The 25,895-nt window shown below is 41.1% G+C and overlaps 1 protein-coding gene across 2 annotated transcripts in view; it reads right to left on the minus strand.

Moving 5' to 3' along the window:
* The window catches only part of SNTB1 (syntrophin beta 1), a 276,718-nt gene that overhangs the window by 83,709 nt on the left and 167,114 nt on the right, over positions 1 to 25,895 (minus strand). For both annotated transcript variants that reach the window (XM_015454815.4, XM_073999360.1), the window contains exon 3: positions 23,966 to 24,173. In XM_015454815.4, coding sequence (XP_015310301.3) covers positions 23,966 to 24,173 — 208 coding nt within the window. The remainder of the gene's footprint in view (positions 1 to 23,965; positions 24,174 to 25,895) is intronic.

Raw genomic sequence — 25,895 nt, forward strand, 5'->3', positions numbered from 1 at the left:
AAATCTTGCTGAGATCCTTATATTAAGGGGGAATGAGTTAGAGATATTAGTTCTGTTTAGATTTTAGGTCACATATGTATCTAAAAAAAGTAAAGGATGACAACTAAAAGAGCAGATAGAGACTGCATAGTAAGTCTTATTCGAAAATACGTAGAAAGGAAAATAAAACAAAGGAGAAGAACAAAGGAAAAGTAATAAATCTAGTACCAGGCATGAAAAAATATTTTAAAAACTAGACAAGCCAAAGATTCTAAGGTAGAAAGAGTTCAGTATGGAATTGCCCGCTTCCCTCCTGTGTTAATGTTCTATGTTCCTTAAACTGAAGACAATGAATAGACCAGGCGTAGGTCCATGCTGGAGTTTTTCTTTCATTGTCAACATATGCCGGGGATCAAATGACCACCCAGCAGTAATCCTGCCATCAGGCAGCAGGGGCTGGGGCAGGACACCCTGAGCCATCAGAAGAGACTGCTGCTGCTGGTGAAGTGTAAAGTTCCCTCCCAACCTGCCACTAGAGGGTGTTGGAGAGCCCTGTCAATGTGAGAGTATCTTTGGGGAGCGCTGCCAAGCCCTGCAGAACCACCTTTACAAAATTTGTAATCACATTGAAAAAACAAATGGAAAATAGTTTTTACAATGAGCACAGATTATTTTTTAAAAGAAAATTAAGTTTTGTTTTTTCTTTTTTTAAAAAAACCAAAACAAATAAAAAACAAACTCTGTCAAACCTCTCTTTCTGCCTGAGAGGGGGAGAAATGAGAGATGTCTCACTTTATTATTACATATTACATTGCAGTACACACAAGTATTCCAGCAGTGTTGGCCACTGTTCTGTCTGATGTTTTCCAGGCTTTGTAGGAGACCATGGCCCAACACTTCCTGGGAACCATAGCATAGGCCTCCTGCCTCATGAAAAGGTGTGCATGCAATTCCTAAGGGTACCACAGGTGAGATTTAATACATTCATATTCTCCTCCCAAATCTTGTCCTTTGGGATCCTCCATGAGGCTAGACCAATGTTCTTAACTCTCCTGATCTCACATTTTTCTAGTTAATCACATAAAGATATAGGCAGTGGTTTAATCAACATAGGATTATTTTGCTTTGCACACACAGTTTATTATTCACTATTTGATTTAGAAACTTTTTTGTTTTTTTGAGACAGAGTCTCACTCTGTTGCCCAGGCAGGAGTGCAGTGGCACAATCTCAGCTCACTGCAACCTCTGCCTCCCTGGTTTAAGCGATTCTTTTGCCTTGGCCTCCCAGGTAGCTGGGATTATAGGCACATGCCACTGTGCCCAGCTAATTTTTGTATTTTTAGAAGGGACGACGTTTCACCATGTTGGCCAGTCTGGTCCCGAACTCCTGATCTTAGATCCTCCCGTCTCAGCCTTCCAGAATGCTGGGATTACAGCTGTGAGCCACTGCGCCCGACCCCGATTTTGAAACTTCTTAACTGATTGTTTCCTCATTAATCATCTTATAAACCTTGAGGATAGGGAAATGGTTTGCATTCTTAGCCCACTGAGCAGGGCTAAACTTTTTTGTTTGTTTGTTTTCCACAGCAGGAGTGGAAGTTTATTAAAAAGCTTTAAAACAGTAAGGAAAGGAAGAAAAGCACATTTGGAAGAGGGCCAAGTGGGCAACTGGAGAAACCAAGGGCACAGCTTTCCCTCTTGACTTGCGGTTTTATACTTTGGCCTACTTCCGGGATCTTGCGTTGCTTCTCCCCACTCCTGAGATCTTACTGGGAAGCTGCTGATCAGTTTCAGGTGTTTTCTCTCTGTTAGGCGACGGCTTTGCCCTGGTGCCAGCTGTGACCAGTTACTACTTTAGAGAGACAATTAACAATGGCCTAACCATCACCTGATGATTGCCCAACACACCTGCTGTGTGTGTGTGGGGAGCCCGCTCCTGCCCTGCTCATACCTGACTACTACCTACTGTAACACATCCCCCCTCAGCATTCCAAGACCCCAAAGATTTGGGGGAAAATGGACAAAGGTTAGTCTTCTGTAATTGCTTTGTGCTGACACAGGGGTGGTGGTGGCGGTGGTTCTGTGGGTCTTGGCCTCTTGCTGGCCAAATAAGAGCCCTGAGCAGGTCTGACCCTATAGCAAATGCCTAATCTAAATGTGCTCAATTTTCTTGATAACGCCAAACAGTGCATATGAAATTAATGCTGCTTGTTAGGTTTATCCACCATTAAGCTTTGGATTCCTTAGATCTTTGTTGAGGGTCACTTTTGGCCAGCTGGTGGCCACTTAAACCTTCCCCCAAGAGTGCAGAAGAGGGAGAAAAGGGAGAAGAAGCAAAATCAAAAGTTAGAAAATAGCAATTAGAAGCTCTAGAAAATAAACCGTTAATAAGGAAACTGGGACTGTTATTTTAAATTATTTAACATATTTGTGGAGTTACATTGTCCACATTCCCTACAGCAGTCTGTGAAGAAAATTAAGTCGGAGAAAGAATAATTACCTCTGAGACGAGAGGTGATGCGAAGTGATGCCACACAGCTATCAAGAAGGCAGTGCCAGGCTGGGTGCAGTAGCTCACGCCTGTAATCCCAGCACTTTGGGAGGCAGAGGCGGGTGGATCACGAGGTCAGGAGATCGAGACCATCCTGGCTAACACGGTGAAACCCCGTCTCTACTAAAGATAGAAAAAATTAACTGGTCATGGTGGCCGGCGCCTGTAGTCCCAGCTACTCCGGAGGCTGAGGCAGGAGAATCGCTTGAACCTGGGAGGCAGAGGTTGCAGTGAGCTGAGATTGCGCCACTGTACTCCAGCCTGGGTGACAGAGTAAGACTCTGTCTCAAAAAAAAAAAAAAAAAAAAAAGGCAGTGCCAGACATGTGGCAAATTTCCTTTGGGTTTTCTGGAAGTACTCTCAGTATTACTTATTTTTCTGTGTATTGGTGAGGTTGGTTCTTACCTGGAAGACACCTATTTCAAGATCGACTCACATCTCTTCTCTGGTGAGCTTTCCACAAATCCCTCTAAACAGAGTGAGTCACTGAATTTGCATTTGATTTCAGTCATGTCTCCCCTGTAGTGCACATCATGGTGTCTGCAATTAGCTGCTAAAATTTAACACAGGCACTGAACAGTGAGCCTTTGAGAAAGCCATCATGTTTAACGGATATTTCCACTTTGCGTAGTGGTCCTTATAATAACATTAACAGTAGTCATTACTACGAATGAGATCTTATTATAATATCAGATGTTATAACAAGCATATTGTGTATATTATATCATTTAATCTTCACAAAATCTTTGCAAAGTAGTTATTACATCCCTTTCACAGATAAGAAAACTGGAGCTTAGAAACATTAAAGGAGCTTGCCCAGGTCACAAGGCTAGTAAGTCATAGAACCAAGGGGACCAACTTCATAGCATGTGGTCTTCCACAACACAGTATACAGTGATGGTTATTAAACACTATTAGGCATCAGAATCTCCTGGGAGCTTGCTGAAAATTTAGATTTCCAAGCCCTAGCCACTGGGGTGATTCTGAATCAGTAGGTTTAAGGTAGAGTCTCCAAATCTGCTTTTATTTTATTTTATTTTATATTTTATTTTTTTGAGATGGAGTTTTGATCTTGTTGCCCAGGCTGGAGTGCAATGGCACGATCTCAGCTTACTGCAACCTCCGCCTCCTGGGTTCAAGCGATTTCTCTGCCTCAGCCTCCCTAGTAACTGGGATTACAGGTGCTCACCACCATGCCTGGCTAATTTTGTATTTTTAGTAGAGACAAAAGTACGCCTGGCTGTAATATTTTTGTTGATACATAATAATTACACATATTTGTGGCACATATGAGATTTTGATACATGCATGCAATGTGTAAAGATCAAATTAGGGTATTTAGGATAACCATCACCTCAAACATTTATCATTTCTTTGTGTTGGGAACATTCCAAATCTTCTAGCTGTTTTGAAATATATAATATATTGTTAACTATAGTCATTTAGATGGAACTGGAGGTCATGATATTAAGCGAAATAAGTCAGGCACAGGAAGAAAAACATTGCATTTTCTCACTCTTATGTGGGAACTAAAAAAGTTGATATTGGCTGGGCATGGTGGCTCACATCTATAATCCCAGCACTTTGGGAGGCTGAGGCAGGTAGATCAGTGGAGGCTAGGAGTTCAAAACCAGCCTGGCCAACATGGTGAAACCCTGTCTCTACTAAAAATACAAATATTAGCCAGGCATGGTGGTGGGCGCCTATAATCCCAGCTACTTGGGAGGCTGAGGCAGGAGAATTGCTTGAACCCAGGAGGCAGAGGCTGCAGTGAGCCAGGACTGTGCCATTGCACTTTAGCCTGGGCAACAAGAGTGCAGCTCCATCTCAAAAAAAAAAAAAAAAAAAAAGACAAAACATTGATCACATGGAGGTAGAGAGTAGAATGGTAGTTACTAGAGGCTGGGAAAGGTAAGTGAGATATGAAGAGTGGTTGGTTAATGGGTACAAAATCTGCATTTTTAATTCACACCATCCCACCATCCCCTCTCCAGGCAACACTCTGGAGATCAACATTACAATACCGCTAGTATATAGCAACATCATGTACTACAATAGTGTACCAGATGCTCAGTGACAGTGAGTGAATAAATATAAGGTTTACTGACATTTATATAGGAAAAAGTATGTGGCATTCTTTGTTTCTGTCTTTACAAGGGTAAAATGGAGAATTACCATGTATCTGGTAGTGGTTATTAATCTTTGTTGGGTATCAGAATGGTGTGAATGATTTAGGATTCATTATAGTAAACAAATTCAAATGTACTTGCTTGTATCATGACATCTGACTTTTCAGTTATTTGATTGTGGATTCTATTTATTTTCTTTTTCTCATATATACTCCCCTTTAAACTGTAGTAACAGAGCTGGGGAAGCAGTGTCTTGGAAATTAATAATAGCTTATCTTTACATGGGGATCTAAAGTTTATGCAGTGCTTTCACGTGCATTATTTACCATTTACAAGGCAGGATCCAGGAGTTCAGAGAGACTGTCAGTGGTTTGCCCAAGAAAAAAAACAGCTTGAAAGAGCAGTGAGGATGAGAATTGGTTCTTTAGGGCTCCATGCACACTGTTTATCCACAGCATTACAGCAGGCATCCTTCATTCTCATATAACATAAATTCTTAGGGAAATCAGTGCAATACAGTGCAAAGTTATTTATCCTTTCTGCGTCTCGGTCTTCTCATCTGTAATATGAGGCAGCTGAAACAAATTTAAGAGAGATACCCTGTCCAAAGTAAAACAGCTATCCTTAGTAGCCTGGTGGAGTGCATAATCAATTTTCATGACTCCTCAACCAGTTCAACCAATCTGTCTTAAACTAGTGGCCAGAAACAGTGGTAGGCACTTCAGGTGCAGGAACAAATTAGACACAATTCCTTCTCTGGCATATTATGTCTTTCAGAGTGTGCTGCTAGAAATTCTTTACACCACTGCCTTTTGAAAACTTGTTTCCAAGGCCAGAGTAGCACGCCCTTCTATGCCCTAGCTCTGGCCTGCCAGCTCTTGAAGAAAACAGATAACACAGCACTGTCTTGAAATGTCACCAATGTGCCTGTGGTCAGTGCCACATGGCCATGCCTGGAGGTCTTAAATCTACTGTTACTCAACAGCAGGGCTGGACATCAGTGTCCCCTTGGTAGTAAAAGCCATTATCAAACTCTTCAAACATTTCAACTTTTCTTCCTATTTCACAGTTCGTAAAGCACCTCTCTGAGGTGGAGGGATTTTTTTTTTTTTTTTTTAATTTGAGAGGAGAGGTAAGACAGTATGTTTTTTCCACCTCTAGACTGCATATTACTTCCCATAAGCCATGAAACAGGCATTCCACCAACACAGCTCCTCTAATTGTTCACGTCTATTAAGATGATCCCAGCTCTTTGGGAGGCCAAGGCAGGTGGATCACGAGTTCAGTATTGAGACCATCCTGGCCAACATGGTGAAATCTCATCTCTACTAAAATTAAAAAAAATAAAAATAAAAAGTTAGCCAGGTGTGGTGGCGCACACCTGTAGTCCCAGCTACTCAGGAGGCTAAGGCAGGGGAATCGCTTGAACCTAGGAGGTAAAGGTTTCAGTGAGCCAAGATTGCGCCACTGCACTCCAGTCTGGCAACAGAGCGAGACTATGTCAAAAAAACACAAAACAACAAAAAAACAAAAACAAAAAGATGCTGGTGCACTGGGCATCTTGCTTCCCTCCCCACAACTCCAACTCACTATGCATCTGGCATTAGCAACACCAGAGCTGGGGTTAATATGTACACCATGCAACTCATTAGCTGTGCATTAGTATCAGAGCCAAGAATCAACATGACGGATCCAACAATATGTCTGAGCTTAGGTCAGACTCTCAGCTGAGGGCTCACCGAATGCAAAGGTCAGCAGCTTGGCATCAGCTCAACAGCATACACTGAGCACATCTTGCTCAAAGTAGCCATTGGGGAAGACAACGAATATGGGGCCTCATTAAAAATTGAGGGGAGGAAAAATCCCTTTGCAGAACCCACAGGGCTTCATGGTTATCAATTTGCCTTTCTGCTTACATGAAGAACTTATTGGATTTACCACCAAAATAGGAGAAAACTGAACATGCAAATGGCATTATCATATTTCCAGGAACCAAATACCATTCATTAGATGGCCAAGTGAGCAGCCTCAAGGTCAGGGCTGAAAGTTTTAAAGCCAGTCTCTTTAAGTGCAAATGTTATTTCTGCCATCTGAATAACATAAGCCGGTTTGAATCGAATGGAGGTAAAAAGATTACAGCATGTCTTTCTCCTTCCTTATTTTTCTTGCTTTCCTTTCATTTCCTTTCCTTCCCTTCCCTTTAGGATTATCTTTTCTTCTTTCTTTCCTACCCATTTCTCTCTTAACTGGATGTAGCTCTTTAAAAACTAACTGTTCTTCTCCCTTTGTCTTTTCTTCTTTCTTTCCTACCAATTTCTTCCTTAACTGGATGTAGCTCTTTATAAGCTAACTGTTCCTCTCAGGGTAGGGCCTCCTAAATGATCCTCTGTAATTCATCATTCAGCACCCAAATAGTGCCTACACACCTCCTATCACCTTTTCCTGGAGGACAACAAACGCTTGTAGGAGTGAAAAAATAATATTAGGAAAGGATCTCCAAGTCAGTAATGATTCAAAAATAATGATTTAATAGTACATTTTTGGGTAGTACCATCATTTTTCCTTTCCTTTAAGTGTGGATCAATGAGGAAGAGATTACTAGCAGTTGGTGATTTTAGATTCGACTACTTGACTCAACACTGGTGCTTAAGATTAGCTTCATTTTTTTTTTTTTTCTTTTTAAGACAGGGTCTCACTCTTTCACATGGCCTGGGGCGCAGTGGTGTGATCATAGATCACTGTAGCCTTGAGTTCCTGGGCTCAAGTGATCTTCCTGCCTCAGCCTTCCCAGTAAGCTAGAACTACAGGGGCACACCACCACACCTGGCTAATGAAAAAAAGGTTTTTTTTTTTGTTTTGTTTTTGTAGAAATGGGGGGCTCTTGCTACGTTGCCCCAGGCTGGTCTCAAACTCCTGGCCTCAAGCAACCCTCTCAACTTGGTTTCCCAAAGTGCTGGGATCGCAGGCATAAGCCACCATGCCAGGCCTAGTTTGATTTTTATAGTCCTGGTTTGAAAAAGGAAAACAAACAAATGCAATATTATGTTTAAAATTACACAGCATGCACCACTCCTATTTGCATAAAGTCACTTTAAAAATTAAAGGTCACACTAATCATTTCGACACCGAGGATCAGCTTTCTTGTCAGCACAATTCAAAGAGTAGTTTTTATTCTCAATGATCACATCTATTCTGGCAGAATCCCAATAAGCACTTTGCACCATGACAACCATGAGGTGCACACAACGTTGCTGAAGATGCCTGTGTTCCTCCTGAAAGGGAACGTGGCTCCTGCAGAGCGAGGCCTGCAGCCTGGTGCACAGGCATGTGCTCACTCATCAAACCAGCAGTGCTCTGGCAGATAATGGTGTAGAACAAGGTTGTCCAACCCACGGCCCATGGGCCACATGTGGCCCAGGACAGCTTTGAATGTGGCCCAACACAAATTTGTGTTGAAAACATTATGAGATTTTTTGGCAATTTTTTAAAGCTCATTAGCTATCGTTAGTGTTAGTGTATTTTATGTGTGGGCCAAGACAATTCTTCTTCTAATGTGGCCCAGGGAAGCCAAGGGAAGCCAAAAGATTGGACACCCCTGGTGTAGAATCAGTGAGCTCTTAGCGTGTTAAAGGCAGTAACGAATATAAAATCACTCTATAAAGCACCAAGCAAATATTTAATTTTGCTATTGTAACTTGTGTGGTTGTTAGAGTTGGGACACCAAGGAAGAATATTTTTGTGGAATGAGAAACTGGAGTGTTCACTTCTAAATCTACTGTGGTAGCATACATAAAGCCCTAGGCTGTACTTCACAAAAGCAGTTTGCTACGTCTGTCTAACTTTCTAAAAGAAAGATAATCCACAGATTTATAAATACTGGGTGAAGACTGAATTGATATGTAAAACTCACTAGAACGAGTGCTAAGATAGAATAGAACACCTACCTGACCCAGTGGTGGGGACTCATAAAATGCTGTTGAATTATTTTCCAAAGGAACTTACGGCATTGGGCTTCCTCATGCATTTTGGGTGAGGTGTTTTGTGGGTCAGCCTTGGTTGGCATAATAGCATGTCCAACCTCGCTCCATGCTCAGAACTCACCTCCAGATCCCTAGCTCTGAGACTGGAGCTCTCCTTGGAATAGGTACAAGGTGATCAGTTAAGCCAATCAGGGTGAAAGTAGAAAAAGAGAGAGAAAATACATTTGGACTAAGGGGGATGCCCACATGACTGTAAAGTAGATTTTCAGATACTGTCTTTGAAGGCGATTCCAAAGAAGAATTCTAAAAATGCAATACAGTAGCAAACGAGTGAAGGTACAACTGCCTAAGGGTGTTGCTAAGAAAGGCAGTATCACCTGAATATATATATTTAGTGCTCTAGCCACCCAAGATTAATGGCTATTCTTAAACGAGGCCATGCATTTTGCGTCTTTAAGCCTTTGCACATACTATTTCTGCAACCTGGAAAGTCTTTCTGTACCTGATTTTTAAGTTTCAGTTTAAAAGCTTTCTTAAACTCTTAGTCCAAATGAGCTGATTTCTTCCTAAGAGCCCCCATCGATTTAATATGGAAATAAATTATGGCATGCACAGGTCTGTATTTGAAATTCTTTGGTTCCATGTTTGTCTTCCTCATTTGTTTCTGAGTTCCCTGAGATCATCTTTGTATCTCCAGCTCACTGCTTCGCCTATTATAAACAATTATCTAAAATTAATTTTCTCGTCCCTTAAATTCATATTGCCCATTCTCTTTATCAGCACTTATCACAATCTGAATTGTTTGTTTTCTTATAAATTATCTACCTCCCCTGCTGAAAGAAGCTCCAATGCAGCAAGGAACTTGTCTGACGTGTCACCATCATAGTCCCAGTGTTTTCACTTGCTTGACATATTGTATGTGCTCAATAGTTACTTACAGAATGAGTGAATTATGGGTGCCAAATAGTGTTTATCAAATGGATAAGCAAATGACTAATCATATATTTTAAAAAAATCACTTGATTATAAGCAAAAAGATGTTCAATCCCTAAAAGATGAGGGATAAATAAAAATAGATTCCTGTGATAGTTCCATTTTGGTTTCTGGCTGTTGGACGCTGGATGAAATTACCTTTCAACCCAGTTATTATTCAAGCTAAAGCCTTGAAGCTTGGCATGGAGGAAAAACCATACGTTAAAAGGGCAGAGGGTGGAAAATCTAGAGCCAGGAGAAGTTGGTTTCCACATTTCTGAGGTCTGTTTTCTCAGAAAAATATCAAGGTCCATGTTGAAGCTTCCAGAAACCTGTCTTTTTCAAATGCACCAGAATAACTCGCAATTACGTTTAAGGTTTTAGTTTGTTAAAAGTTTAAATAGAAAAATGAGAAAACAATAAAATACATATCTATGTATTAGTTTAGTTTAGTTTCTACAAAAGCCATCAAGAACGCTAAAATTCCTAAAAATACTTCTTCCTTCAATTTCTGGTCTCTTGCAGTGAAAAGAAATACAGCAATTATGAATACATTATTTTATGCTTTTGTTGAAAGATCATTTTTATACTAATTTAAAAATTGCCTTTTAAAATACTTTATATAAGCTTTAGAAAGGTGTTCTTATAATTTACAGTTCTGTAAACATGGAATTACTTCTACAAGATTCATAATGGGGTATTGGTATATATGATTCATATATATATGAAACATATACATATATAGAGAGAATGCGAGAAAGAAAAAGACAAAGAAAGAAAGAGAGAGAGAGAAAGAGAGAGAGAGATTGATTTCATTTTCAGGGAACTTAGGATTGATTTATGTAACTCTGATTTATGACCTCTTTTCCAGACATGAAGTAATATGTTCTTTATTTCAGGACCTTGTGAAATTAGGCAGCAGGTCATCTATGATCCATTTGAAGCTTTCAAATCTTTCCCCTGTTTGAAGACTATTCAGTCTGATTTTTCCCATCAAGCTTTTCTTGGAAACCCCATTTCACACTGCGCATTCTCCCTCCCTAATTTTGTCAGCACTATTGTTAAGTATTGATTTTGATTCTTTATTAAGTTCAGTTTTTACTCTAATATTTACGGTAGATCTTTGGCCTTCATATATTTAATACAGTTTTTACTCTGTGTGACCTTGAATGCTGATGACTTTGCACTAATTTGTCATTGTGTTAAGGGCCAGTTTTGAAGTGTGGGCTGACACTCAGACCTGGAGGAGGCCCAGACAACCCCCTCTCTAGGCATGTCAGCATGGCTCTGCTGTCCTACCCTTGCATGAAGGCATGAAACACACACACATTTTTGTAAAATGGCCTAAAAAGCCAAATGACGGTGTTGATGATGGAAGTTCTATGAAGATGATAGTTCTTTGCCAGAAAATAGAAGTTAGGGATAAATTAAAGAATAGAATATTGGATCAGTAGTTCTGAGCCATTTGGTAAGTCAGTATTTCAGTAAAAAAAAGTCCAGTACAACTCATTTTTATTGCACCTAATAGAAGAAAGTGTGTGTATGTGTGTGTGTGTGTGCACACACGTATAGTAGCATTCACAAATTTGGAGATTTCTAGAGGCTTCTATTGCAAACTCCACTCCAAAAATACTCCAAAAGTAACTGCTACTTTTCTAACAAGACATGCAAGCTAGAGAGCTGACTGCCCTCACCTGCTGGATTAAATTTATTGGATGCTATGTGCCAGCCCTGTGCCAGCCATTATACAAAAACAATTTCAATTAAGTTGTAAAAATTATCTTTTGCAGTAGGTATTAATGTCTTTTTTTTTTTTACAGACACAAAAAGTGAGGATTAAAGATTTTTTTAAAACTTGTCAAAAGTCACTCAACCAATAAGTAACAAACTGGGGATTAAAATCCACGTAGGTCTCCATGCAAAGCCCTTGCTCTTCCTTCTATAGTAGGGTGTATTGCAACCTTCACTGCCCTTCCCTGCCTCCCACATATTCATTCAATAAGTTCTTATTGCACTTAGTTGACCCCAATTTTATTTCTAGGTTCTCCAAATTCACCTTAGCCAAAATGTTTGATGTTTGAATTCAACAGCTAATATATAGCCAGTTAAATTGTGCAGCAGGCATGCACAACTCCCCCCACCCCCAGCCCCCACACACAACAGGGATTTTTTTTGTTTTCAGCACCGACACTATGGACTTCAGGTTATCTTATGGTGTGTTGGGAGATCCAGGCACACAAAAAGTGAATGTTTGCCTGAAACTTTGTAAAATACACAGACATGCCTACTGATGGAATCCTCTACCACATTTTTTCCCAATGCCTCTGATGAGAATCCAACTGGGTTAATATGCATCTCCCTCCCTCCCTCCCTCCCTTCCTCCCTTCCTTCCTTCCTTCCTTCCTTTCCTCCTTGCCTCCCTCCCTCCCTCCCTTCCTCTCTTCCTCACTCCCTCTCTCTCTTCCTCCCTTCTTTCTTTTTTCTTTTCTTCTTTTCCTTTCCTTTCCTCTCTCTTTCTTTCTTTCTCTCCCTCTTTCCCTCTTTCTCTCTTCCTTTCCCTTACTTTCTTTTTTCTTTCTTTCTTTCTCTCCCTCTCCCTCCCCTAGGCTGGAGTGCCGTGGTGCAATCTCTGCTCACTGCAACCTCCATCTCCCGGGTTCAAGTGATTCTCCTGCCCCAGCCTCCCGAGTAGCTGGGATTACAGGCTCTCAACACCACACCCGGTTAATTTTTGTATTGTTAGTAGAGACGAGGTTTCACAGTGTTGGCCAGGGTGGTCTCAAACTCCTGACCTCAGGTGATCCACCCACCTTGGCTTCCCAAAATTCTGGGATTGCAGGCGTGAGCCACCATGCTCGGCCATTTTTCCCTCTTTCATGCCCACTAGTGGAGGTGCTACTGAGCAGGAAAGTGACCCTATAAGTGGACAGCTAACTAGGGAAAAGAAGATACAGTAAAGTATCTAGGAAATCTGCAACTGAAAAGATGCCAAGATTAGTTCGCGGAAGATTTAGTCTGTTTGTATGCAGAGTGGAGAATAAAAGAACAAGGAGTGAGAAATGGGAAGGTGGAGAGGTAGGGAAGGGAGGTCAGAGAGTGCAATGAACTGTACAGCCACATGTTTTGTGAGCCAAAATAAAGTATTAGTTTGGTGCAAAAGTAATTGCATAATTAAAGCAATGGCAAAAACCGCAACTACTTTTGCACCAACAAAATAGTTCAACAAACAAGTGTAATAATAGGCGTTATGAGTTATATTTCAGAAGCTTTTCAGAACAGAAGGAACGTGTCAATTCTACTTAGGGCAAGAGAGAGCTTGGTGAATGGGTCACCATGACCAGAAACCAACTATCATTCCATCTTCTTTCTCCTTTCATGCTCCCCAAGGTTTCACTCTTTAATTCTTTCTCATTTTTCCAGAGTTCTCTTCCACTTTTTGACTCATACCAGGTGCCTGGGTTTCCCTCCCTCCTACCCCATCCCCAGCAAAGCCACTTTGAACACATAATGTGAATTGTACCTCATTCTCAGAGAAAATGTGTTGCAGTGTCTACTGGCAACAGGGAATCATTTTCTGGCTAATATCACCGGTCCACTGACTCATGCATTTGACAAACATTAAGTTGACCACTTACTATTTCCCAGACACTGTGTAGGCACTGGAGCCATAGAACTAAATAAGAAGCAGCCTCTTTTCTCGGCAGGGTTACAAGCTGCGGGGCCAAAACACGTGGAGAAATATTTTAGGGCCTCTCTCTCTGAATCATTGTGATAAAGTGACTAATGTAATTCTAAGAGTCCTGCTTGGCCTCTCCAGCTCCATAAGGATCTCTGTTTTCACCTTGATGCAGCCCATATGTAGATATGTATGTTCTTAAATCAGATTCTAGACTTACAGCTTCACCTATATTTCTATCCCTAATTATAAATAAAATCAATATTTTTAAAACTTCAAATTGACTGACTTGCTAAACCAGAAAATGAATTCAACTTACAAACCTGAAGATACCAACTTGAGAGAGTTTCAGGATGAAAAATGAAATGTGTTCATTTGCATTGCATAGCAGCCCAGTTCTATTAGAAGTAATAAAAAGCCCAAACCAAACGTATAAGGATGCAAAGAAACTCTGAAAACGACGTTTGAGAATTTCAAAGCATTAAAAAGAAATTATTATTCCATGATGTGAGGGACAAGGGAGCAAGTAAATGCCAACGTGAGTTATTAGAATGTGAATACAGCTGTAAATAAAAGTAAATTTCTAGGTGGTGGCTATAACCTTCAACGTGTCACAGTAGTAGCCATTATATTTAAATCTGTCCCACCTAAAGGTCCCATATACCTAAGGAATCCCTGATGGAATTCCTTCCTTCATGGGAATACACCAGTGATTACAGTAGATATTGTTGGTTGCCTGCCAAAATTCCCTTTGTTAGGCCAGTGCACCCTAGCCTCACCGGATGTACATGTTGACTGGTCACAGCTTAACCTTTTCCTTCTCTACAGAATTGCCCTGGCTGATGGGAATGGCCTCTCTCTACCTCTATGGGAGCCCATAGCCAATGGCTGCCTTATATGGGTGTAGAAAGTCCTGGTTCCCTTGGCTTAAAGTGGGAGAGCTCTGTCCTGCTATTCCTACTCTTGAGCTCCAGTGGGATCAGGCTGAAACTAGATTTCAGCTAATACTACATTTTTGTTTACCTTCCTCTGCAGCCTAGCCTGCTTCACTCACTTCCTTACAGGTTTCTCCTAAGAGCCTTACTCAGTTAATCACTCCCCAAGAATCTCCATCTCAGACTCTGCTTCTAAAGAATTTAGAGACATTGACCAATGTAGGCTTCATGGTCATCGTAAGGCTTAAAACATCATGTGTTGCCTTGACATCTTTGAACCTCACATGACTCCAAAAGCCTACTGGTGAGTTAACCTGGCTCCCATGATATGCCCGCCAAACAGCTAGTTCTCATATCAGCTGGACCAGCTACACTGCACCTAGTCCTCAACCTAGTGGGTTTTATTTCCCTAGCAGCCTGCGAAATTATTCAAAGAAGCCAATCACATCTCCCCTGGGAACCAGGGCACACCTCATCCTTCTATTACTGCAAAATATGCTTCCCAGTGCTTCTGCTGTGTCACTCTGCTCCCTAGTGCAACCCCAATGTGGCCCTGCGTGGCGTGCAGTGTCCTCCTCCCAGGCTGTGAGTATATGTGACTAATAAACTACTGCTAATCTCATCTGTCCAGTGCTGAGTAGTGTGTGTTCAGCCATCTCATCCTGTTTCAGGTGGGAAATATCTTCCTTACCAGTGGGGCAAAGAGGAGGTGACCAGAAAAATCAAATAATAGAAATTAGTAGAAAATCATTATGTTTTGACCAAAGTCAGGCAGCTCTTCTGGAACACATCTGTTTCATAAAGAAAGGGCAATCTGTAATGCCCAATAAAAGTAGGTTCAGTAGAGTCTGCAAGGCACATGCATTAGTCTGTTTTGTGTTGCTATAACAGAGTACCGTAGACTGGGTAATTTTTTGTTTGTTTGTTTGCTTTTTTTTTTTTTTTTTTGAGACAGAGTCTTGCTCTGTCACCCAGGCTGGAGTACAGTGGCACAATCTTGGCTCACTACAATTTCCACCTTCCAGGTTCAAATGATTCTCCTGCCTCAGCCTCTTGAGTAGCTCGGACTACAGGTGTGCGCCACCACACCTGGCTACTTTTCGTATTTTTTGTAGAGATGGGGTTCACCATGTTGGCCAGGCTGGTCTCAAACTCCTGTCCTCCAGTGATCCACCCACCTTGGCCTCCCACAATTTTGGGATTACAGGCATAAGCCACTGCACCCGGCCAACTGGGTAATTTATAAAGGGAAGACATTTATGTCTTATAGTTCTGGAGACTGAGAAGTCCAAGGATGAGGGGCCTGCACCTGGTGAGGACCTTCTTGCTGTATCATCCCATGGCAGAAGAAGCAAGGGCAAGAGAGCGTGCACATGAGACAGACTGGAAGGGAGTCAAGCATCCTTTTTATCAGGAGCCCAGTCCTGCAATAGCTAACTGATGCCCATGATAATGGCATTAGTCCATTCATAAAGACAGAACCCCAATGACCTAATCATCTCTTAAAGGTTCCATGAATGCAACTCTGTTGCACTGGGGACTAAGTTTCCAACACATGAACTTTGGGGACATATTCAAACCATAGCATTCCACACCTTCCCCCCAAAATTCATGTCCTCCTCACATGCAAAATGTATTCATTCCATCCCAATAGCCCCAGAATCTTAACTTGGTCCAGCACCAACTCAAAAGTCCAAAGTTCAGAGTCTCATCTACATCAGATGAGTGAGACTCAAACTACAATTCATCTGGAGGCAAACTCCCTCCAGCTGTGAGTCTGTGAAATGATAACAAGTTATCTACTTCTGAAATGCAATGATAAGACAGGCATAGGATAGACATTCCTGTTCCAAAAGGGAGAAAGAGGCAAGAAGAAAGGGGTACCTGGTCCCAGTTAAGTCCAAAACACAAAAGGGAAAACAACATTAAGACTTAATGATGGAGAATGATCTCCTTTGACTCCATGTCTCAAATCCTAGGCCCATTGGGACAGATGTGGGGCCTCCAGTGCCTGAGGCAGCCCTGTTGTCTGCGTGTGGACTAACAGGAAATGGTCTGAAGTCATCCTTTTTCTCAGGAACCCACTCCTGAAATAACTAATCCATTCCTGTGATAATCACATTAATCCATTCATGAAGGCAGAGCTCTCAAGACCTCATCACCTCTTAAAGATCCCAACTCAGTTGCATTAAGGACTAAGTTTCCAACACATGAACACTGGGGGACAAGTTCAAACCACAGCACCATGTGACCAGGCACAGGGGGCTTTCTATCTCAAGTTCTATGGTTCTCTCCAAAGAGACTGAAGCAGGCCCATATGAAGTTGTATGAATCAGCCTTCAAGAAATAAAATGTACATGCACCCCTGCTCTTACATGAGCAGCTCTGATGTTTCCACTTTGGTGAGAACAATTCACTTTACTAAATTCCATTTACTAAATTCACATGACTGTGAAGGCATGCAGAAAAGTGGGCATATTTCATACTGCCGCTGCCACCCACTTACTCACTCATCCCAATTTAAAATCTCTGATGTTTCATTTGAGAGAATAGATGATGGAGGCAATCTGAATGAAATTCATACTGGCACATTTAGTTTAAACACTTGTAGCAAAAGACTAATGGGAAGATTCCCAAGCTGCTGCCAGATTTTTTCTTAGTCTTGCTCCATCTCAGAGGTGATTCACTCAGGAACTTGATGACTCCCTTTTAAAGCAACACAACAGGCCTATTAGCACTTAATTGCATTAACAGACTGTGTTTTCTACCATAACCAGTAGTCTTGATTTAGGGATGATGCAAGCCAGGGTAGCCCGGACAGTAGTTCTATTTCTCTCTCTTATCAGATGGGAGTTCCCTCAGGTCAGAGACTATTTTCTCCCTGGAAGAAGCAGTGAGAAATTCTGACTTAGGTAATTTTTTTTAGGCAGATGGTGGGGCTGATATGCTTCGGGGCTCCAAAAATATCTCTCTGTTAATTACACTGTCAAGATCTTGATTACAGCAGCCTGTTTTCCTAGGGCCAGGGCTATTTTACATTCACACTGAGATTCTTCTAATGTAGGTGGGCAATGTAGCTAGAGAAAGAAATCACTTGGTTGGTTCTAGTTACCTGGAATTAGGGGGGATGAGTAAATTGCTGTTGTTGGAACTGAAAATTAATGGTGATCTAACAAATTATGTAAGAATATGGACTATAATATATACATACGTGTGTGTGTGTATATATATATATAGAGATATCAATATATTCACATAGATAAATAGGTAATTAGATAGGGATGAATAGATAGATACAGGGAGGTAGAGAGATTGAGAAATTGCTCAGTTCTGCCTTTGCACAGTAGTGCTGGGTAATAAAAATGATTATGAAAGCTGAAACCACACTAAGCAATCTTAATCAGTTGGAAAAATTAGGATCATTACATGACCTTTAAAACTTTTTATCAAAATGTTAAAAAGTGTCTTACTGTCAGTTTATATACGCATAGGGAGATGAGAAAAAGAGTAAATGTTTATTTAGTCATCTCTAATTTAAAACATTAGAAGGATTGAACAGAACTTTTCGTCGTCTTCTCATCTAACTTATAATATAGAACGAGCCTTTTTTTTTTAATGCTTTGGCAAATTGTCATCATCCTTTCTAAGTTTGGATCAGCTAGCAACATTTTATCCTTTGCACTTTCAATGATGTGAACTATCTCTGAGAGTTCCTTTAATGTGAAGTTTTCACAAGTGTCACCTCCTCTGGGGCATCTTCATCCTTCATCACAGCTACAGTCTTCACTAACGGGTTATACGTTTACCTTCCCTAAGTTCTTCTGGCGGCTATCTAGAACAGTATCAGTGTGAACATTCCCAAGGGCAGCTATTTCTGCTATCATTCCATTTACGTTTGATGCAAATTTCATTTCCAGTATTATCACTTTTTGTACCTTTGCTGCACTGTCATCTTTGTGGGACAACTCCCTCTTTCTAGGATCCATCCTTGTGAAGTGTCATATGGATTTGTCACTGGGAGACAGGGAGGAAAGGGAGTTATCTCCTTTGCTGTCTGCGTGTGAAGTGATTAACAGAGGTGCCATGGCCAATCACCCATAGACTTTGAAAGAAGTGATGTGATTGGTCACCAGTCAGGATGTACATCTGCTAGTTACATGGTGGAATTTGTGAACTGAAGACTTAGCAATAAGGTCTGTACTTTGTGATATTACTCACAGTTAATATGCCTCGGTAGCAGAAACTTGAACCATTTGTTGAAAGACTGGCATATCTAATTAAATAGTGATAACTGAAATTCATAGAGATGTGTGTGTGTATGTGTATATACAAATTGCCTTCCCCTAATCTGCCCTATGAAATATGATTTCAGTCTCTGTAGGATCTGTTGTTTGAACTTTTATAAGACAAAATTAGGAAGGAAGAAAAGGGAGGAGGATTACTATGTGGAAGATAAAAGAAGGAACCTAACCAGAGAGACTTGGTTGATTGACATAGTCAAGAATGGAAGAGAAGGACAGAAAGGAGAGAATCTCTCCTCCTTGTTTTTCTTCTTTTAGAGTCATGAGAAGAACGGAAGCAGTTGAAGATATAGGATGTATATGGATAGGAGAGATGAGAAGATCTTGGTAAGTGTCGCCCGGCCTAGGTATACAAATTTCCCCTTCGTCCCTCCCTCCCTCCCTCCCTCCCTCCCTCCCTCTCTCCCTCCCTCCCTCCCTCCCTTCCTTCCTTCCTTCCTTCCTTCCTGAGTCTCGCTCTGTCGCCCAAGCTGGAGTGCAGTGGCGTGATCTCTGCTCACTGCAAGCTTTGCCTCCCGGGTTCACGCCATTCTCCTGCCTCAGCCTCCAGAGTAGTTGGGACTACAGGTGCCCGCCACAACTCCCAGCTAATTTTTGTATTTTTAGTAGAGACGGGGTTTCACCATGTTAGCCAGGATGGAAATTTCCCTTATTTTCACAATTTAAAAGGATTTGAATTATCTTAGTATGTCTTTTAGCTCTGAAACTGTGCTTCTGGTCTGTGATACTGCTCTAGATGGGATTGTTGGAGGCATTACTCATAAGGACAGATGTTTCCTGGGCCCCTTTATAAGGTCAGCTTAGTGGAAAGTGCTGGACTTTGGAGTTAGAAAGAGAAGCTCAAATTCTAAATCTACCGCATACTAGAGGAGAGATCTTAGAAAAGTTACTCAAATACTACAAGTTTACCTCATTGGATTTGGATTATTTGAAGCATATTGCCCATAATAAGTATGAATTACCAACTTCCTTTTCTCCAGTAACGCCATGGGGAGGCACAACTATTTAAACGCTCCCATTTGAAAGAATACGAAATGGAAATGAATAAAGCTGATACCTGAACTTGCATCTCAGAGCTCCCATCTGGGCTTTTGTTTTGCTGTGTTGTGTTTTTGCATATTTAATCTGACAAGAAATAGTTTGCAAACCGAGATAACAAGGGAAAGCAAAGGGAATGCCTGATGAACTGAGCACAAAATATAACTCAACAATTCTGCTGTGTCCCTGTTTATTACTGTTTTTCTAAGTAGCAGGAGAGTCAGAACTTAGCTTGTTTTTCTCTTATCTGAAATGTAACGATAATTGTAAAAGGATTAGATGAACTAAGAAACAAAGATTGGGAAAAATGTGTTTGGGGCATGACGCATTTTACAATTCACAGGAGTTAGTGGCTCATCTTGGGCCACATGGGGGCTTGCAAGGAGTTAAAAGATTTGAGGCTGGCTGGGCACGTTGGCTCACACCTGTAATCCCAGGATTTTGGGAAGCCGAGGTGGCCAGATCACCTGAGGTCAGGAGTTTGAGACCAGCCTGGCCAACAGAGCGAAACCCCATCTCTACTAAAACTACAAAAATTAGCTGGGTGTGGTGGCATGTGCCTGTAATTGCAGCTACTCAGGATGCTGAGGTAGGAGAATCGCTTGAACTCAGAGGCAGAGATTGCAGTGAGCCAACATCACGCCACTGCACTCCAGCCTGGGAGACAGAGCGAGACTCCATCTCAAAGAAAAAAAAAAAGAAAGATTTGAGGCTAATATGGACATGGGAAGGGCTTTACATTGATGTACATGACCCATCTACAGGTGACAGTGCTCAGAGACGAAAGCAGATTTTCCATAATTGGTAGCCAGGTGCAGTGGCACACACCTGTAGTCCCAGTTACTTGGGAGGCTGAGGCAGAAGGATTGCTTGAGTCCAGGATTTCCAGCCTGGGCATCATAGTGAGACACTGTCTATTAAAAAAAAAAATCTTCCATAATCAAGTTCTAGTCAAGGTGTCAGGTCCTCTTATCACTTTTCTCCAGGATGAACTCTCGCTTCACTTTAGATCAGTCTCTGGTCTTTCCCCCCAGTCCCCCAACAAGCCATACTAACACAGGCCTTCCTTCTTTCTCCTCTCTTGGAGTGCAGGGAAATGTCTCCATTCACTCAAATCCCTGTCATTTCTCAGAAGCCATTCTTCAAGTCTCCTGACTATCTCATGAAGAAAAATAATGTTAATACTAAATTTTCCTCCTGTATAGTGTTGAGGAGATTTTAAGATTTGCACTAAACGGAAATTTAAAAAGGAAGTTGTTGTTTCATATTTTTTGAGTTCACATAAATGCCACTTCTAAAAACTTGAAACTAAATTAAATATAATCTGTACAACCTTGTCACAGAGTGACTGTGATAAATTTACAAAATCAAAATATAACAACATAGGAAAAGACAAAGAATGTCAATTTAAGATAAATTACAGCTAGATAGATATAGGATCACATTTTATGTCTTTACAAATACCAAGCGAATTCATGGTATTTATGATAATATAAGAAAGGCATCGTATTAAGGATTTGCCATTCATTGTAACATTTTGCTAAAAACCATTCATATATCTGCACACCAGGATTCAGTATTAAATATTTATTCAAAAAAATCCAGTTTGGATTTGTTCCCTTAAACTTGATCTATGGTAATCTTCTGAGAAGCGTGAAAATGAAGGCAATAAAAGACATTCTTGCTTCTCATAATTATCCATGATCATTACTGCTCTTACAGATACTCTGCATAATACCCTTAAGGAGACCTCTGGAATGATGATCTGAAATTACATCATAAGAACAATCATATGCTAAAAACAGGAAGAGCTTTATATGCACATTTATTACTGTTCCATGAGAATGTCTAATAATATGTCTGCTAATAATTTGGGATAAGCAAAAGGCATGAGACAAATTATAGGTGAGAAAGAGTAACCTTTGGAAGATTTTTTAATTTCATGAATAATGGTAATGATTTTAAACATAGCTTGTATTTAAAGAGATGAGAGAAAAGTACCTCTAAGAATTAAGACCATCAACTTGGAAGATGCAAGATTGTATGTGTTGGCCAGCCTCCCTCTGCCCCTTCAGATCCAGTCTCTACCTTTCCCATCCTTCTCTGTACCCTGGGAGACTCACCTTAAGAGTGCATCCATGGGGCTTCTTGCCTCTGGCTTCCAGCCAGCTTCAGCCTTTGGAAGACACCAGCAGGGGGTCAGTGGGCAGGGGTTGGCAGGGGCTGCATTTCTCTTCCAAATACCACAGTGGTAGTAGGTGGCACTTTTCTACAGCTAGAAGCCTCCCTAGTCTCAGGTAACTGCTGCTTCTCCTTGCCCTTTCTGGTCAAGGGATGGTAGTGGCCTCTTACTACTGTTGGCCCTGGAGTTCTTCTCTCTCTCTTATTGGTTTTCCAAACCTTGGCTACACCTTATAAATTATTCCTGCATTAAATCCTTTCCAATTATCCCTTTCGAACTTCCCATCCATCTGCTGCCAGGATCCTAAAATAAGTGCTGTATCTCCAAGTCCCCCCAGAACCTTAACCAAGTGAGAGCATTTTTCATCACAATCAGCTCCTTCTCTTGTTCTACAGTAAATGTTGGTTGCTTTTGCTTCCCTGGTATCCATTGATTGTTTTTCTTGCACAGCACCTGATTTTTTCCATTAGAGAACCACCCCTCCTCATCCTCACTGCAAATGACTTAGGTGAGGCTGATTTCAGCACTAAGACTGAACAAATTATCCAAGTCAACCCAATTAGACTTATAATCTCAGGACTTGTGTTGGAACAATTGGGGCAAAGAAGCCATTCTTCACTGAGACAACCAGGAGCAAAGAAAACATAAGCCTGGAACCGTCAGGCCAACTAAAGAGGAAGCCTGGTAATAAACTAATGAAAGGACAGGGAAAGAAAGAGATGGAGACTTAGACTTAATACATTATTTAAGTCCCTGGATCCCACCATGCCTGAAGCTTATCTTTGGACATTGCAGTTATCAGAACCCAGGCATGCCCATTTTGCTCAGGCTAAATTGAGTTGAGTTTTCTGCCACTTGTAATGGAAAGATCCTTGACTATCAGGCCCTTTTCTAATAAAAACACATGCATTTGAAGAGAGTAGAAAGTGGAGAGTGATAGAGATGTGACTTTCAAAATCGTATCAGCCATCCAGATTTATGGTCTTGTTTTCTTCAGGAACCCTAACACATAAACTCATGAAAGGCTACGGGTGGTTTGTGTTTATTATGAATTTGGATGCTCCTATCACCTGCATTGTCCCTTTGGTTCTTTGAAATCTCTGAGAGATAGGACAATACCAAGTCAAACAACCCATTTGGTGTTAAATTGTTAGGCTAAGACCCAGGCATGATCTGCTGCAAACAAAGCACAATGACGGAAAACAGCCAACTGGTGTGTTCAGGTATTATTCCAGGTGCCATATGACCGAGCCTTCTCAGATGACAGAGTTCTTTGGCAGGAAACGTGTTATTGTGACATTCACTATTCCCATTTACTGTCTATTAGAAAGTGAGTCACTGGGAGGTCAGATCATCCCCAAAGTCCAGCGTTCCTGAGCACTCAAGGTCAACTTCAAGGGACAGCAATCATATGTAAGGACAATGGCAAAGACTCAATCCTTTGAAATAGAGAGAAAGAGTAACTCCCAAGAGATGGCCACAAAGTGAGTTTTACTATCTTTAACATATCCCATAACTTGGGAAAAGAAATCAGGGACCGTGTTAATATGACCCAAAGTCTTTTCCATAGCAGCTGTCCTCTCTGAGACAGAGGCTAAGTCTTTTTATGTGTTCACTCCCTCCCCGACTCCTGCCTCGCACTGTGCCTCACAAAAGTAGGTGCTCTTTAATGATGGCATTAAAGAGCGGCTGGCTTAACAGCACAAATAAAATATAAGGTAACATAAGAAAAGAGCCAGCTTATAGTAATTGCTCAAGTAATCCTTGCTGTTACTTGTAAATGTATAATTGAATCATCTCAAAAGTGTCTGTGTTATTAACAAACAGGCTCATCAAAACCCACACAAACCCTTTTGAAGCAATAATTTGGACTTCCTTGCCTCCCAAAGCAACAGCTCTGTTCTGAGGTTGAGTTATTTTCCCTTCCCTTCATACATAGAAGTTAAAATCAAACTAATCCTCAACTCACTCGTTCATCCATCATCCAACAACCTGGACCCCGTGCAATCTGCCACATGTTTAACTAAATGCAGGTAATCAAATTCAATTAAGACAAAACCCCTGTATAATGTAAAGGCCTGTAGCCTGCTGGAGAGGGATAAGAAATCCACACAGACTGTGAATGAGAGAATCAGCCTATGGAATGAGATAACTTTAGTGGTTATGAGCGCTGGGGGAATCTCGGGAAGGATGACTATTATAGAGGAAGGTATTTTTCTTACCTTTTCTGCAAGCCAGCCAAGATGCCTAATCTCTCGGCTCCCAGCAATGCCTGTTTTCCCCAGCTGCTCTCTGACCTCAGCAATCACTCGGGTCAGCAGGTCATTAACGTTGGAATGGATGGCACTGAACCATGCCTGGGCAGTGGCTGAGTCCTTGCTCCTTAGGATCACTGTGTGCTTAGCATCTGGAGAGTGGATTTCAAGCTGCCTAGAGGAACACAGAGAAAAGGGTTAGAAAGTTTCCTGGCAGGTCCTGCTTCGTCAAGACCTGGGCCACAAAGGTGAATTAATTCTTTACTCCTATTTTTAGACTTTGTCAGTTTCCCATGGGATGCCTTAATGGTCCCGCTATCCATTCATTCACTCATTAATTCATCCACGCATATTTACTGGGTGCCCAAGTACTGGTCTACATACCGGGAACACAGCTGTGCAACCACCAAATCACCTAAATTAAGGTTATCTGATTTTCTTGTTATTCAGCTGATTTGCTGATTAGTAGTATCATATCGAGACTTCCAAACTGTGAGCTGATACTAATTTGCCTAACTTCTTAATTCACAGAGGATTTTAATAATATACTCACATCCTTGCTGGTGCTGGCAGGAAACAGATTGAAATATATCTAGCCACATGCTTAATCCTGCTGCTCAGTGTTAATCAATTGAGAATATTTTAGAATCGAAGATGACCAAACTTTGCATCTTTTAGGAATTTTGTCTGTAGCACATTTAGCGTCCACTTAATCCTCAGACCCATGGTGTGAAGGTGTGAATTGGCTTAGGAAGGGGTAACAACGGGGAGAGAGCACTTAAAATATTATATATTTAAAGTCCAGGCCCAGCATGCTGGCTCACGCCTGTAATCCCAGCACTTCGGGAGGCTGAGGTGGGCAGATCACCTGAGGTCAGAAGTTCAAGACCAGCCTGGCCAAGATGGTGAAACCCTGTCTCTACAAAAATACAAAAATTAGCCAGGCATTATGGCAGGTGCCTGTAATCCCAGCTACTCAGGAGGCTGAGGTGGGAGAATTATTTGAACCCGGCAGGCAGAGGTTGCAGTGAGCTGAGATCAAGCCATTGCACTCTAGCCTGGGCTACAGCGTGAGACTCAGTCTCAAATAAAATAAACTAAAATAAACTAAAATAAAAATAAAAGTTCAACGACAAAGCTTATGCCAGAACTCTAATTGGATTACTGAAGAAACAGAGTGAGAAATCTGTATACTGTAATTGTGGTAAAAGAAGGAAATTCTCAACAGATACTTTATGTCATTAACTTTTTATTTTGAAGTAATTATAGATTAGCATGGAGTTGCACAAATAGAACAAAGAAGTCTGGGATGCCCTTTACCAGTTTCCCCCAGTGGTTATATTTTACCTCCTGTAGTACACTATCAAAACTAGGAAACTGACATGGGTACAATGTGAAGGTATAGTTCTATGCCATTTTTTCATGTGTAGATTTGTGTAAACCCCACTGCAATTACAAGGCAGAACTACTCCATCACCACAAAGCAGAGATCTTTAATCTCCCCCGCAACTACCCCTTTTTAGTCGTGTGTCCCCCACCCCCACCTAGTTGTTGTCCCTAGGCAACAACTAACCTGTTCTCCGTATCTGTAAATTTTAGATACTTTTTAATTGCATAGAGAAAAAAAACCCCAATATTCAATCATGTGTATATGCAATAAATATCATTTATTCATTCATGTTTACATTAGAAAGATACAGGGATTTGGAAATTCAAAGCTGAATAGAATTATCCATTTATTAACTTCCTTTCATCCCTTAATAATCATGCTATTATTCACTGAGAATTTACTATGTGCCAGGCAAACTTTTAAATCATTTTATATTATTATATATAATGCTTCTAATAGCCCTGTGACTGATATTATTAACCCCCCCTTAACGGAAGAAAAAATTGA

This window comes from Macaca fascicularis, chromosome 8 (assembly GCF_037993035.2).
Source record: "Macaca fascicularis isolate 582-1 chromosome 8, T2T-MFA8v1.1".
Classification (NCBI taxonomy): Eukaryota; Metazoa; Chordata; class Mammalia; order Primates; family Cercopithecidae; genus Macaca; species Macaca fascicularis.